General features: G+C 48.0%; 1 protein-coding gene across 1 annotated transcript; it reads right to left on the bottom strand.

The window, feature by feature from the left end:
• Window positions 1–271: 271 nt before the first annotated feature.
• LOC135311301 (E3 ubiquitin-protein ligase RBBP6-like) lies at window positions 272–11394 on the bottom strand. Its single transcript, XM_064440425.1, is given in 12 exon segments — window positions 272–1430; window positions 2004–2011; window positions 2267–2443; window positions 2891–2994; window positions 3744–3916; window positions 4838–4977; window positions 5468–5564; window positions 5684–5772; window positions 7610–7654; window positions 9291–9314; window positions 10067–10176; window positions 11206–11394. Coding segments are annotated over 12 exon segments (2292 nt in total). The 5' UTR covers window positions 11372–11394.
• Between the last annotated feature and the right edge of the window lie 2109 nt (window positions 11395–13503).

Consider the following 13503-nt stretch of genomic DNA (forward strand, 5'->3'; position numbering starts at 1 on the left):
TTTTGAGACATCTCTGTGAGCTCATGGTGAGACGCTAGTTAGAAATGTAACACAGACATGCCAGGGAACACGCGAGGCTAAAAGAGTGTTAACTTTATTGATGAACATGCCATTTGTGTTTATACAGGTGCGAGTAAACAAAGAGAACAATAGCCATGCAATTGCCCGTATTCCAGAAATGGCTCTAACTTGGCTGATAAGGCACTCCCCTTCTATCCTCCCCAACTAGCAACTACTCGCTGCAGGACAGCATCAAAACACCCTCATCCTTTCAAGAGGAAGGTGTTTTAACACTGCCTGACTTTGGCTAGTCCTCCTTTGCCTTTTTCGCAGGAGGTTCCAGTCGAGGAGATTTGTCACGACCCGTGTCCACCTTCTCGTTGGAACCTTCAGCTGGTTTTACTGTATTGTCCGTCTTAGGAGGAAGAGCCACTTCTACTTTCCGCTTGGCCTTGTCAGTCTTTGCTTTTGGCTTATCCTTCTCTTCTTCCTCCTTTTCAGACCCCAGTCTGAAAGCACTAGACTCTGTTTCCATAGGCTCATTTCTCACAGGGGTGGCATCGTCTCTGCTTGGGAGCCTGAAGACAGACTCCGCTGTAACACCTTCTGCTGCAGCTGCCTCTCTTGGTTTTCTCGCACCTTCCAACAACTCAGCATTTGGAAATCCTTCATTCCGGTGCTTTTTATCTTTATTGCCTTTCTTGTCTCCCAGTGGTTTTTCCACCTCTTTCTTTTTTGATGTTTCAGGATCTTTGATGCCACGGCTCTCCCTTCCACATGGTTTTTCAGGGCAATTTCCAGCTGTATGATGGTTTCTGTGCCTCTGCCCACCAGGATAATCCTGCCTACGTTCCTGAGCACATGGCAAATTCTCTCGTCTGGTGCCAGGTGGACCAAACCTACCTGGAGAAAAGTCCTCTCTGTTTTGTGGAGGTGGAGGTTGACCGCCAACAGCATAGCCCTTGTAAAACTTCTCACTCCGGTGCCTAGAGTTCCCTCGCCGTTCTCTGTATCTTTCCTTTTCAAATGGATCCCTCCAGTCACGGGATCTGCCCTCGTAAGCTTTCCTATCATATGGTGGAACCTCTCTGGACCTGTTAAAACACTCCCTTTCTCCTTCCCCTTGAGGTAGAGTCCGTTTAGTTGGAGACTGGCCCCTAAACACCGGAGACCTTGACCGTGAATGGTATCTTCTGTGCGGGGGTGACCTTAGCCTTGAATGGTGAGAGCCGCGTGACCTTGACCTGGAGCGATAGTTACGACTCTTCCCTTTGCCTCTTCTTGGATACGGCGGCGATCGCGGGGAGGAACGAGACTGGGAACGATTGAATGATCGAGAGTAGGAGTGAGTGGGGGAAGAACTGGATCTTGACTTGGTGTAGGTATACGAACTTCTACAGTAAGATGAAGCACTGCAGGGAGACTTGGACCTGAACAAAAACCACACAGAAAAAGAAAGAAAAAAGGGTCACACTCCCCAACTTTTTTCCTCTCAAATTTGGTTTGCTTTGTTTGGTTTGGTTTGGTTTTTTTTTATCCTCTCTCCATGTGTTTATGTAATGATGCTACTGCAAATTGAAGAACTTGTTAGCATGTAAAGTTTCTGCTTCCAAGTTTCTAGCCTGGCTTTCCACTTGATCCTATAATTATATTTAATTTTCGTATGTGATTACGGTTTCCCCAGAAAGTGTTGGTTTTTGGCAGTCCCCTTGTCAGTCCTGTGCTGATGTTTTATTTTAAATAATCTTAGTGCAAGCACAGATCCCTTTGTTAAAGGCAATTCAAAGTAAGCCATTTCAAAATTAATTACCGCTAGTGTTCCCCACAACTACCTGTGCGTACTTATTCATTGCAAATCAGCTGTTGCAGGAGTTACGTGTTACGGCCTCCTTTAACCAGGAGTAGTAGTACAGTTACCGGTAGTAATGCATTGAATTTCTGTGGGACACTTACAGTTCGCAGCCTGATCCGCCACCTGCTGAGCGAATTGTAGTGGCTCTCACTGGATGACCTGTTGCAGTGGGGAGGGAAAAAGAAAAAAATCCCATTCAGTTTGTCTGAAGGTAAGACTTTTAAAGGAATTCTAAAGTTAGCGTTACTTACCCGTTGTGGGTATTGATTGTCCTTGGGGGCCCAGACGACTCGGCAGTGCTGCTTGTCTTAGTAGCGGAACCTGACGGCCCTTGGCAAAAAACGGTTGGAAAGAGTTGGAAACGAAGCTCTGCTAAAAGACAAGGATCAGTGCCTATGCTGAAATCAAACTAACCTTCTCCTCCAACAACCCGCCGATTGGCTGAGAGGAAGGTTTAGAAAGGTTAGCGGCCGTCACCAGCGCGGCGGGAGGCCCGACAGTCAGGAGTGGTGGTGGAGGTGGTGGCGGTGGCGGCTGCTGCGGCTGCTGCTGCCGAGGGTAGCCAGTTCCATTTTGGAAGTTGTTCACAGCCTAGAGGCAGAAAAACACGGACAAAAAGGGGATAGGAAACTTCAGGAGGCACACAAACAAAAGGCTCCACAGAGGAACATCACTCGCCTATTCCTGTAAATGCTATCAATCCTAAAATAAATCAGCAGGCAGGGGTAGGAACACATCGCATTAAGCGCCGGCATTAATGACTGGTAACTCAGGGTGTCTGTATTTAAAGCACTTCAGTGTCAACACCGAATTTGAAAGGGAGGCAATCACGTTAAAACTGTGACCTGAATTTGCCAGACTGTCTCTAAGGAGTTGTAAGCTTCTGTAACAAGGGATCATGCACTGGAGGAGTAAATAAATGTAGCCTTGTCCAATTTAGCCCTGCTTCAGGAGCTGCCGATTCATGTTTTCTTCCCTTTCAGCTTTTCAGGAATAGACTTCTCTTACAAGCAGTTCACGGAAAAGCCATCACGTTACCTGGCGTAGGATCTTGTTGGCAGCTAAAGCATCAGGAGAAACATCGCTCTGATGACACGTTGGGCAGGTATGATCCTCAGAATCCAGTAATGCTGTTCTAATACCTGTGTGCAATTAGAGTCGTCAAAATAGATTTTAGCCAAACTAAGGACATTTTTGGGGTTCTCATCAGTTAGAAAACCATGTATATGATTAATGGGTGAAGATGATCTTGAATTGGGAACATGAAGCTCAAGTTCAGTAGCCTAATAATTTTCTAGTATGCAGCCAATAACGGTACAGCCCTGATGTTTCACTCCTGTAACATCTGGAGGTGTGGAGTAGGCGGTGTCTTGATGTCTTGACTCAGCTTTTTTCCACTCTCTAGTACAGTGAGAAGTCACCAACCTCAGGGCTAGTGAACAAAAGAGACCTCAAAAACCCGTTAGCAGGTGTGAGTTCTGAAGGTTTCAGCCAACTCTCCCGTGGAGGAGAATGTGCATTAAATGCCCAAGTACCCGATTGCTGCAGACCACAGGAAGTCACCAGCGTTGGCTCTGTAATTTTGTAGGAGGGAAAGGGCTGTGGACAAACGAAATGCATTCGCTATCTAATAGCGTCATCGCCTGCGCAGTTACGCCCTCTTCTCATACTCGTCCTTCCACGTGCGAAGGGGATTTAACGAGATACATAAAAAGGAGGAAAAAGCTTTCGGCCTTTCTTTTGCCCTTTATAGGAGAAGAGTCCTTTCCTATTCAGGCTGGGCTTAAGTACTACATAGAACCGGTGAGACAGTAATTTCCTGATCTCCTGTTTCTGCTTTCAGAGGATCAGAGGTGATGTTTTGAATTAACAGCCATGGGGTCACACTTACATTCGTCACAATAACTGTTTCCACAGCAGGGAATAACAGCTGCGTCGGTCATTATATCTTTACAAAGGGGACACAGGAGCTCATCTGGAATAGGCTCATCGGAGGGGGAGGAGGAGGCCGGCTCTTCCGGTAGAAAGGGAGGCTTTTCCTTCTTTCCTCTGGCATAAGCTTCCCTGGAGGGGGGTGGGGAAGGAGAGAGCAAAAAGTTAAAGGTGGGTCAAGGAGAACTTTTCCAAGCTTTGGCTTTTCTCAGGGGAAGAGAACAGGTGGAATTCTTCTCACTCCACATTAGCCTTCTAAAACGTAGGCCGCTAGTTGAAACTCCTTTTCTACAGCCACAGGATGAGAAGAGGGAGGGGGAACAATTTTCCTGCTGCAGACCTCTCCCATTCATTGGGTCAATGGAGAAATCAGCTCAGACTAGGCAAATAATTTTTTGACAGCTAGAAATCGTGTGAAATGAATCCCACCTCTCCTCTGTTGCCAGAGGGTAAAAGTAAATGGCAGGCTGAGGATCAAGTCAGTCTCCGAGTAATGAAGTTTTGGAAATGGAAGAAGTCTATGTTAGAGCTTCTACCAAAGGAGGTCCATGGCAGAACACCAGAAGTGCCACCGAGTGCATTTTAGAGCAGCCGCTCTTGTCAGCACACAGTAGTATTTTCTTAGTTTGTAGCAACAGGAGAACTGCAGCCTCTTTCACACAGGGGAGGTGATAAAAGTCAGAGGGGGAGAAAACCTCACTCCCACAGCAACTTGTTAACTTTTGCAAGGAGCCTTTGCAGCATCAGACAGAAGCAAAACGCGCTTTCAAAGAGAACGACTCCACTGCAAACACCTCGGAAACCTTTTGCAGAAATACTGATTCTTAGCCCGCCACAAGTTTAAGCAGCTTCCAGGGGCATGAACAGGAGGAGCGTCCTATTTTAGGGCCTTGGGATTAGAAAGTATCACGGGTGTTAAGGTTAAGATGCAATGCCAGTGCTTCCTCCCCCGTAACTAGAGGTGCTGGCCCACTCGGCTGCATTGCCGCCCAGGCATCGACGCACGGTTCCTCTCCTTCGCTCCTGGGTCAGTCCCGTTAGTCCCATACTTACGCATTAATAATTGGTATGGCATATTTTCCCGTGCTGGTCAGCATAGCACCCTTTGTGTTGGGATCTTTCACCTCCACCATGAAACTCCTTGGAATGCCTGTGCTCCTCCTAATTCTGGGAACAGGCTCAAAAGTCTTGTCCTGGTAGGAAAAGAAATGCAGGCGTATCTCAAGACCCACACTTAAAACGACATCTCCGTGATTGTTGTTAAATGGCAGGGACGCTCAGCCAGAGGCTTGTGTCATTACACCAGGCAGATATCCAATAGATGGGGCCAGCAGAAACATCCTGGTTTTGTACGAAATACTAAAAACTGTGAAGTGTCTTTAGAAAGGGTTCAAACCCAAAATAAATTTCCAGTCATATTGAAATACAGAAAAATATGCATGAAAGTTGACAGAGAAAGGTCTCTGGCTATGTTTGTTGTGGTGGCCTGGAAAAAAGAAAATTTTGCCTTGGTAATTGCAGGTGTCCCTTGAATTTTGAAGGGCTTTGCAACTTTGCCATGTAACCTCTCTATTTCACCCCAAGAGAAACACGTCTTAATATGCGTGTTCATGTGTCTGTTACCTCACTGCCAAGGTAAAAAACAAAACCGAAGTAACACCAGAAGTCCCCCCCCAACCTTACCCCGTTTGTTGGGCAGTTCTTTATATAGTGGCCAGGTTTTCCACAACGAAAGCAAGTATATGATGGCGGAGGTAGACCCAGGCTGTTCTTCATGTAACTAGAAGGTTTTTTGGGAGAAAAAGAAAAAGGGGTGCATGTATCTCTCTTGTTAAAGCAACCATCTCTAGCATTCCTCCGTAATCGTTGGGGAACAGATCTGGCGTTATCAACACTTACTTGATTGGATCATATGCACGGCAAGACTGTATCATCATCGCTTTTATTTTGTCTTCTTCGGAAGCGCTGGCTTCAGCCAGACTGGCAGTCTGTGTAACAGGCCGTTAGTCGACACACACGTTAGAAACACTTTAGAGCCCCTGCTAACTTCTTCGTGTTAAGTGAGCTAACTACGGTAAGCAAAACCTGCAGGTTTCTCCAGCTGGCCGTGTCCTTTTACCATGCAAATTGTAATACAAGCCTTACGCAGAACTAGATCTTCATATGAAGGAAACCAGCTGATTTCTTGGTTTTTGAAGTACTATTTGTTCAAACGTTTTAATTACACACTAGTGCAGATACCAGCAGGGTCTAAGGGAGGGACTGTACATTCTTTGGACCGTCCAGCACCAAGCCTTCAGATCAGCCACTCCTGTCTTTGCTTTTAGGTGCATTCCTTCGCAAGAGCAACCAACTACTTTCAGCATTTTATTAAATGGTTGTTTCCTATACACAGTTTTTCCTCAACTGTAACATAATGCAGATCGACACCTATGAAATCATTTCCATTAACCGTGACAGAAAACTTCACAGACACTTGACTGATTTGCTTGAACCCAAGAGATGTACAAGACACGTCCAAAACCCACAAAACATTTCTAGGGATAGGCGAAAGTTCAAATATGGCATTTCGTACATAGCAGTAATAAACCAGAGGACTTTTTACAACACATTGACTCCCTGCTGAGCCAGTCTGCGCTAAAGAGGGTAGAGTAAGTCACAGTTTTGAGCTGCTCTGAGGTGTTGTTCCTGTATTGTTCTGAAATACTTCAATGTTCTCAAAAGCTTCAATGTGTGCACCTCTTGGACGGCTTCTCACATTTTAGAGTAAAACTTCACCTAAGTTTACAGAACCAAGGACACGTTTAGGGACAGCACTAATGCAGACCAGTTTCTTCTGGTGGCTACCTTCCAAATGAATTATTTTTTCCAATATTTTTGCCACGTGTCCACAATTTCATGTCTGTGGTGAGAGAGGGAAGAAGTGGCTAGTGGGGAGAGGTTTCTCTGTCTTGGGAATGAACTCCAGCCTTTCTTTTCAGAAGAAAGAACGAGCTCCTCTGCATTAGGCCCTGCCTTCTCTGAGCTTTGTAACTTTAAAGCCCAGGCACTGAATTGGCTAGCACTACGCCTTCTCACAAGGCGCAATGACTAGTGCTTTCCCAGCCAAAGTTACACATTCCCGGGCAAAAACCGCCAGCAGCTCCACAGCAAAACGCGGCGTGGCAGGAGTTCCAGAAGGTCACCTCCGCCAGCATGCCACACACAGGCATGGGTGTGTTCCTAGACACGGTTAGGGACATAATCACAGCGTACACAGTCTGCGTTCAAGGAAATCAGATTGTGTTGCCCACTGTATCTATACGACAGCTGATGAAATTGTGCAGCGGTCAAAGAATGGATCTGCAGCTCTGAGGACTAGAAATTCAGAAATAGCCCTGCAATTGTCCGTGTTCCAGGCACGCCTCTAATTTGGCTGCTCCACACCCCCTGGAATGTCCGTCCCTTACAGCCAGTGACATGCTTCTGTAAAAATAGCGCTCCTCCCCAAAGCAGAACTAACGGAATGTATGAAAAAGGGCAAACAGCCTCTGAAGTGCTTCTCCTTTGTGTCTTGAAGATGAGCACTAGTGCAACGTGACGTTGGTGCTGGTAAGGTTCTCCCCTTCTATCTCCCCAAAGTGGCAACTGCTCTTTACAGGAGAGGATCAAAGCATACACACATTTTAAGGTTAACATAAATACTTGACATTATTAAGAATTAAAGTAAAGCATTGTTCGCATTACAACAGTTATACAGCTCTGGATCACAGTGCAAGATTTAAAAATATGAAGCAAACACTTTTTTTTTTTTTTTTGAAGTATTTGGTAAGAATATAGATATACCTGAATAAGCTGGGACAGAGAAGCAGATGCAGAGGAGTCATCCATCTGTTCACAAAAAATTAAACACATATTCAAGTTGTACAGTCCAAACATAGCAATAGTTAACCTCTACCGTAGTCTGAAAGTCTGCACGATGCGCTCCGAGTGTGACTGCAAGAGGCATTTCCGACCTCGTGTCATTTGCATTTGCTCAAGGCAAAGTCCAAAGCTACGCCAGCTTAAGAGTGCCCGTGCGGTTAATGAGAAGAAACTAGACTAACCAGACCCGCTTGAGATCAGCTTGTTGCTCCAGAGTATCTCAGAGAGGGAACCTTGTCAAATGGGTCGGGAAGGGTAACTGATGTACTGTTCAGCACGTTTGCCCAACGGCCACCTTCCACGGCCCTCCAGCCCTGGGTCTTTTTTTGTTTCCTTTATATTTCTACTGAAGTATTTCCTGCCAGTCCCTCCAACCAGTCAGTTAGAACCAACATCTCCATGAAACTTGTTTGCCACCCTAAGGCAATACTGCAGAAGAACTGGGGAGGGGCGGGGACACGACTCGACACCCCCCAACCCCCAAATAATCCAAAATCCAGAATCGACAGTCAATGTATGAACTGCCATTTCAAACGGAAGACTAATCAGAAACTAAAGAGAACTAAAGAAACTGAACAGAAGACTAAATCAAAATCCAGGCTATTACCAGTCAAGCATTTCCTTCTGTTACTTATTTATATTTCAGCAGCAGAATGACAGTGTTTTCCAGCCTGATGAAAAATGCCCCACAAAGGCCCCAGGCTCTAACCTTGCGCCAAAATTTGTACACTGGGTTTCAGGTATTTTCATTTGCAGACAAGCTATTAGATGAAGCTGCTGCATCAGAGAAAGCGGGAAGAGCAAATGCAGAACTTTAGAATACCACTTTGTGTAGCAACGATATTTACATTCAGGGCAATCTGTTAAAGACATTCAAGTACTTGGAGGAGCCCAAATAATATCACTGCAAATAAACAGTTCCAGGAACAAATACCCAGGTATTCAAAGGCACGGAAAGGACTCGTTTAGCTGCCCAGAACTGTCCTCAGAACGTAGGGCGTATGTCAGTTTTAGTTTTTGTTTGAACCCCCACGTCAAAGCCAGAAACAGTACCAAGTTTAACAACAATGGTTTCTCGGTGTTTTTTATGAACGTTTTCAAAAACCGTTGGGCAAAGCAAGCAAAAACAGAAGCTAAGTGATACAAGGTGAAAATGGCAAAAATACACTCCGGAGCATTTTCATTGCAAGAAACACAAAGCGCACAAGCAGCTACGCCAACAGACACGTTACTAGCTGTAGACAGACAGATGGAGAGCACGGCACCACGTCCAGTTGTGCAAACCTTGAACCTACATCGCCTATAACCAATCGTACCTTATCTGTACAACACAAAGCCATTCAGGAAATAGCCTCGCATATTCAGGATGAAATACAATGCGTGACTGGGCACAAATACCAATAGTCCCATTAGAACTGTGCAAATGATGGCATTACGCAGTTCTTACTATGCTGAATCAAATCCATTGTCTTTGCAGCATAGGCTATGTTTTACTGGAAGAAATTATATTGAAGCTAGTGTTTGGAAAATTTCATACAAGGCTACGTTGTTCAGAATTCAGTGCAGTGTGCAGAAAAAGGTGTGACCCTGTGCTTTTACATACTGCTTTTGGTGTTCCGCTCACTGGCTCCGTTCGACTTCTGGAAGGAGAAAGAAAGGAAGGTGATCAGAGCTTAAAATAGAGCACTTGTGCCCCACATCAAGCAGTGAAACAGGTTATAAAACCTGCCCATCAGGACATTGTTCGGATAATCTAGTGAATGTGGACATCTATTCATACACATAAACTGTTCTCATTCTCAAATTCTCACATTCAGTGCAACTAAAAAAAACCCCAAATCCCAAAATGACCACAACAATCCTGTAGGCAGGATCACGTTTGAGTAGCTGTAATCTCAACCAATACACCCCAGATCTGGGGCCTCAGAGTACCTGCCATATCCTGCCTCCTCCCGCAAATGCAGGAAATAGCCAAACACTGACAATCGGGCTCCTCTGGGATGGGAACAAATTCTAAGCGTACACTACGGTGCGTATCTGTCTTTACTCTGAAAGCAATACAAGCAAGCCCATAGCATAAGGCATCTCTCCACCTGGAGGAAACAGCATCTACAGCTCGGGTCTCAGAACAATCAAGCCCAAGAACAAACCCAACAGAATCATCTTAGAAGTTACCGTTGTTGGAGCCTGAAGCCCATGTCCCAGCAGGCCTAAAAAGGTCAGTCTGCTTTGGGACAGGTCCATTGAAACCTACCCCAGGACAACAAAAACTAACAGCCGCTTTAACAAGGGAGATGCAGTTGGAACGCCACTGGTAAACTAATATCCATTAAACCAGTGACCTCACTGAACCCCCTAGCAAAGACTACACCGCTTTACGGATACTCATGTAACAGAGGTTCTGCTGGTAGCTTTAACTCCTCCAGCAGGGATCCTTCTGACAATTACCGAGGAGTTCCTCGGAATCAGGGCGTCATCATCCGTGTATTCTGAAAACAACATCAGTACAGAAAAAAGCAGTAGTCAGTTTGTAAGAACGTATATCAGTATGTCATTACACAGCACTTCAGAGAATCCCTTTACAGAGAGAAAAGCAACCTTTTATAGGTAACACCGACTTTTATCGTCTCAACACACTCAACAAATGCAGATCAAATTAAAAGGAGGCACAGGCTTTTTGAAGGGACTTCTGCCTTTGCAGAACATGACTCCATGGGCAGATATTCCACTGATATTTAATACCCTGTTTTCTTTTCGCTTAGGTTAGCATTGCTTCTGTTACTAGATCTCCATTATGAAAAGTTACCGTGGGGATGGGAAACCCTCACCGGGTTGAGAAATGAGCATTGAGGACAGGAAACCATCAGCAGGATGGGACGTCATTGAGACGGGCAGTTGCTGTGGCATGAAAAATGAAACCCTGGCAGGGCTGGCTGAGGCAGGTGCTGGTGGAATGATCGCCGTGGGGACAGAACCCCAGAACACTCTTTGCCCCAGACAAACCCCACACTGACCCGCCGCCATGGCAGGTACAGCAGCAGGCTCCTGCTCCTCGTGGTGCTCCTGCCCTCCGGGTAACCCCCCAAGGGGCTCTGCCCACCAGTAGCTCACCCCACCACCCCTCTTTGCTTCCCCCAACAGAGAGGTTCCCTCTGCAGCTGCCGACGGCATCGGAGGTGTCCGACATGCGCTTCACCACCACGGCCATGCCGCCACCGGTCAGTGCCTGTGTGCTGCCCTCTGCCCCAGGGCTGCCGGTGTCCGGTGAGCCTGCCCGGCTCCACACCGTCACCTACCAGCGGGGCCAGCCCACCGTCTGGCAGGTGGTGCCAGGGCCCCTGGGGGCGCCGGGGCAGGTGGTGCAGGGCCCCTGCGGGTTGTCGCTTTCCACAGTGGTGCAGGTCCCCGCTGGGGTGCAACTCCCTACTGGGGTGCTGCTCCCCCCTGCAATGCAGCTCCCCGCCGGGGTGCAGCTCCGCACTGGTCCCCGAGGCCCCGCGCCCGCCGCCCCCACGCACCTTCTTTGGTCTGGGCGTTGGAGATCTGCAGGTCGCTCCTGGTCGCCTTCAGCTTCTCGCGGCCCATGATCTGGCGCTTGAGGTCGCGCAGGGTGATGTGGAGGCCGCTGAAGGTGACCGTATCATAGTTCAGCCTGGAGAAGAACTTGTAGTGGACACAGGACATGGTCGGGGCCAGGCGGTGCCTGCTCTGGGATGGCGCCTACTGCAGCACGCGGTGTCATGGTCCTCTTATATGCTCAGCACATTATGAAGAAAGACCTGCATCATGTGGGTGTGGCAGCCCTGCCCTCGTTGCCCTAATGCCGAGTGGCCCTTAGGGGAGGGGGTTCCAGCAGCCCCGCTGTCCTGTCACCCCCCAGGTCTGTCGCTGCCCGGTGTCCTGTCACACCCCGAGGTCTGCGCTGTCCCTCCCGCCACCCCCTGGGCCTTCGCCACCCAGCGTCACCTCCCATCAGCCCCGGGGCCCGCGCTGGCTCTCCCAACAGCCCTGGGCCCATCACCGCCCCATGTCCTCTCACCCCCACGCCTCTCACCGCCCGCTCTCCCTCCTGTCACCCCCCCAGGCTGACACCACCCACTGCTCCCTCCTGTCGGCAGAGAGACAGGGCAAGACAGCCTGGGGGAGAGGCAGCGGTTTGAGTGTATCTTGTTGCATTTATGGAAGGTTCCGCCAAAGAAGGCAATGACCATGTACGGTTATTGCCATAACCCAACGTAATTCCCCACAGTGGCACATCCGCACTTGCTTGAACTCTGGAGGGGAGGACAAGGAAGTAAGGAATGAACCCTTAGCCTTAGGAGGTGCCCCAGGACACTATTTCTTGCTTTCTCCACCACCACAGCTGCTGCTGCAACAGCCTCAGTCCATGAAATCGGGCCCTGAGTTACGAGGTCTAGTTCTCCTGAGGAACATGCTGCGCCTTGCTGACCTTTTGGGGCCAACCGGCTGTCCCTCCTGTTCAGGGAAATCTGATAGAAACTGATTGTTGTAGCCTGGCAGGGCTAACGCGGGAGCTTCCACGACTTCTTGCTCTAGATCTTTCAGTGCCTTCTGGGTTTCCAGAGCCAGGAAACCCTTCTGAGTTCAGGGCTGCCCTCTATATCCAAGGGATGGTTATTGTTGCTCTCGGTGTCTCTTTGCTTCTCCTGTTAATGGTGCGTGGGAAGCATAGGTTTTAATACGGTAGCCTTGCTTATAAGCCTGTGGTGGAATAGGGATTATACATATTCAGCCCATAATCTGGCCATCGCCACAGGGCAAACTACAGCAGCAGGGGCAAACAAGCCCCACTGTTGGCTATGCACTCAAAGCCCACCCGCTACCTGAAACCAGCTGTCCCGGGTGTCTGTCCTGTTGAATTCTCAGTGGTACAAGGACAGGCATCTACGTGATGAGTTTTCACTGAAGAAAGGAAGGGTACCGCCCTTGCACCAAGAAGGGTTTGTCGCTAGTCTGAAGGAAGAGCCCTGCCTGTGCTTGGAGAGCAAAGCTGTTGACAAGCTTACTCACTCTGTAGGGGCTGGGAACTGGAAATGCCAATAGAGCCTTCAAATTAATAGGATGGGTGGATGTGGACCATTCAGCCCTTAGGACCATACAGACAAAAAGGGGAGCCTTATGCCTGGAACGTTCCATGGCTCTGTGTGGAATAATTGCTGGAGGTGACTTAGATATGAAACCAATGTTTTTAGAGATGGTGCAGCATTGAAGAAGCTGCCAGGGTGAAGTGCAGCTGCTATGTGAGGAATCCATTCCATGGCAGTTCCCTTGTAACCATAGATGTCGGCAATGCCAGGAGAACTTGGCGTACTGACTGTAAGAGGAGTTGGCCGGAGGGTGGAGCGGTGCGGGGCCATCGTGGCCAGGCTCAGTGATAAATGGGAACTGGAGGTACCCTGGAGCTGGCACGCTGCATATTTGCCACCCTGGGCCAACAGTCCATCATACTTTTGACAAAATGCTGTCCTTTTGGTGAACTTTGGTCATTCGGTATAATACCAAAACACACCTCCATCCCCAAAGTTACTCCCCTCTAAGGTGCAACCACCCCTCACTGGGCATGCACTTTGAATTTCTTCTAGTCTATCCTTTTAAAAGTAAAGCGAGGAAATTCTACACCAATCATGATAAAGGTATGCATGACTAGAGTCACTCAGCTCCACCTGAAAGGTAAAAAATAGTATAAAATGTGTGAAGAGGAAGAGGGTGTTGGGGAAGATACCATCGCGTACCACTCTGACTTCTGGGACCAGTTGACGGGCTGAGCCTCCTTCCCCCCCTACTGGATCGCCTTT

Source organism: Phalacrocorax carbo, unplaced genomic scaffold (genome assembly GCF_963921805.1).
Source record: "Phalacrocorax carbo unplaced genomic scaffold, bPhaCar2.1 SCAFFOLD_36, whole genome shotgun sequence".
NCBI lineage: Eukaryota > Metazoa > Chordata > Aves > Suliformes > Phalacrocoracidae > Phalacrocorax > Phalacrocorax carbo.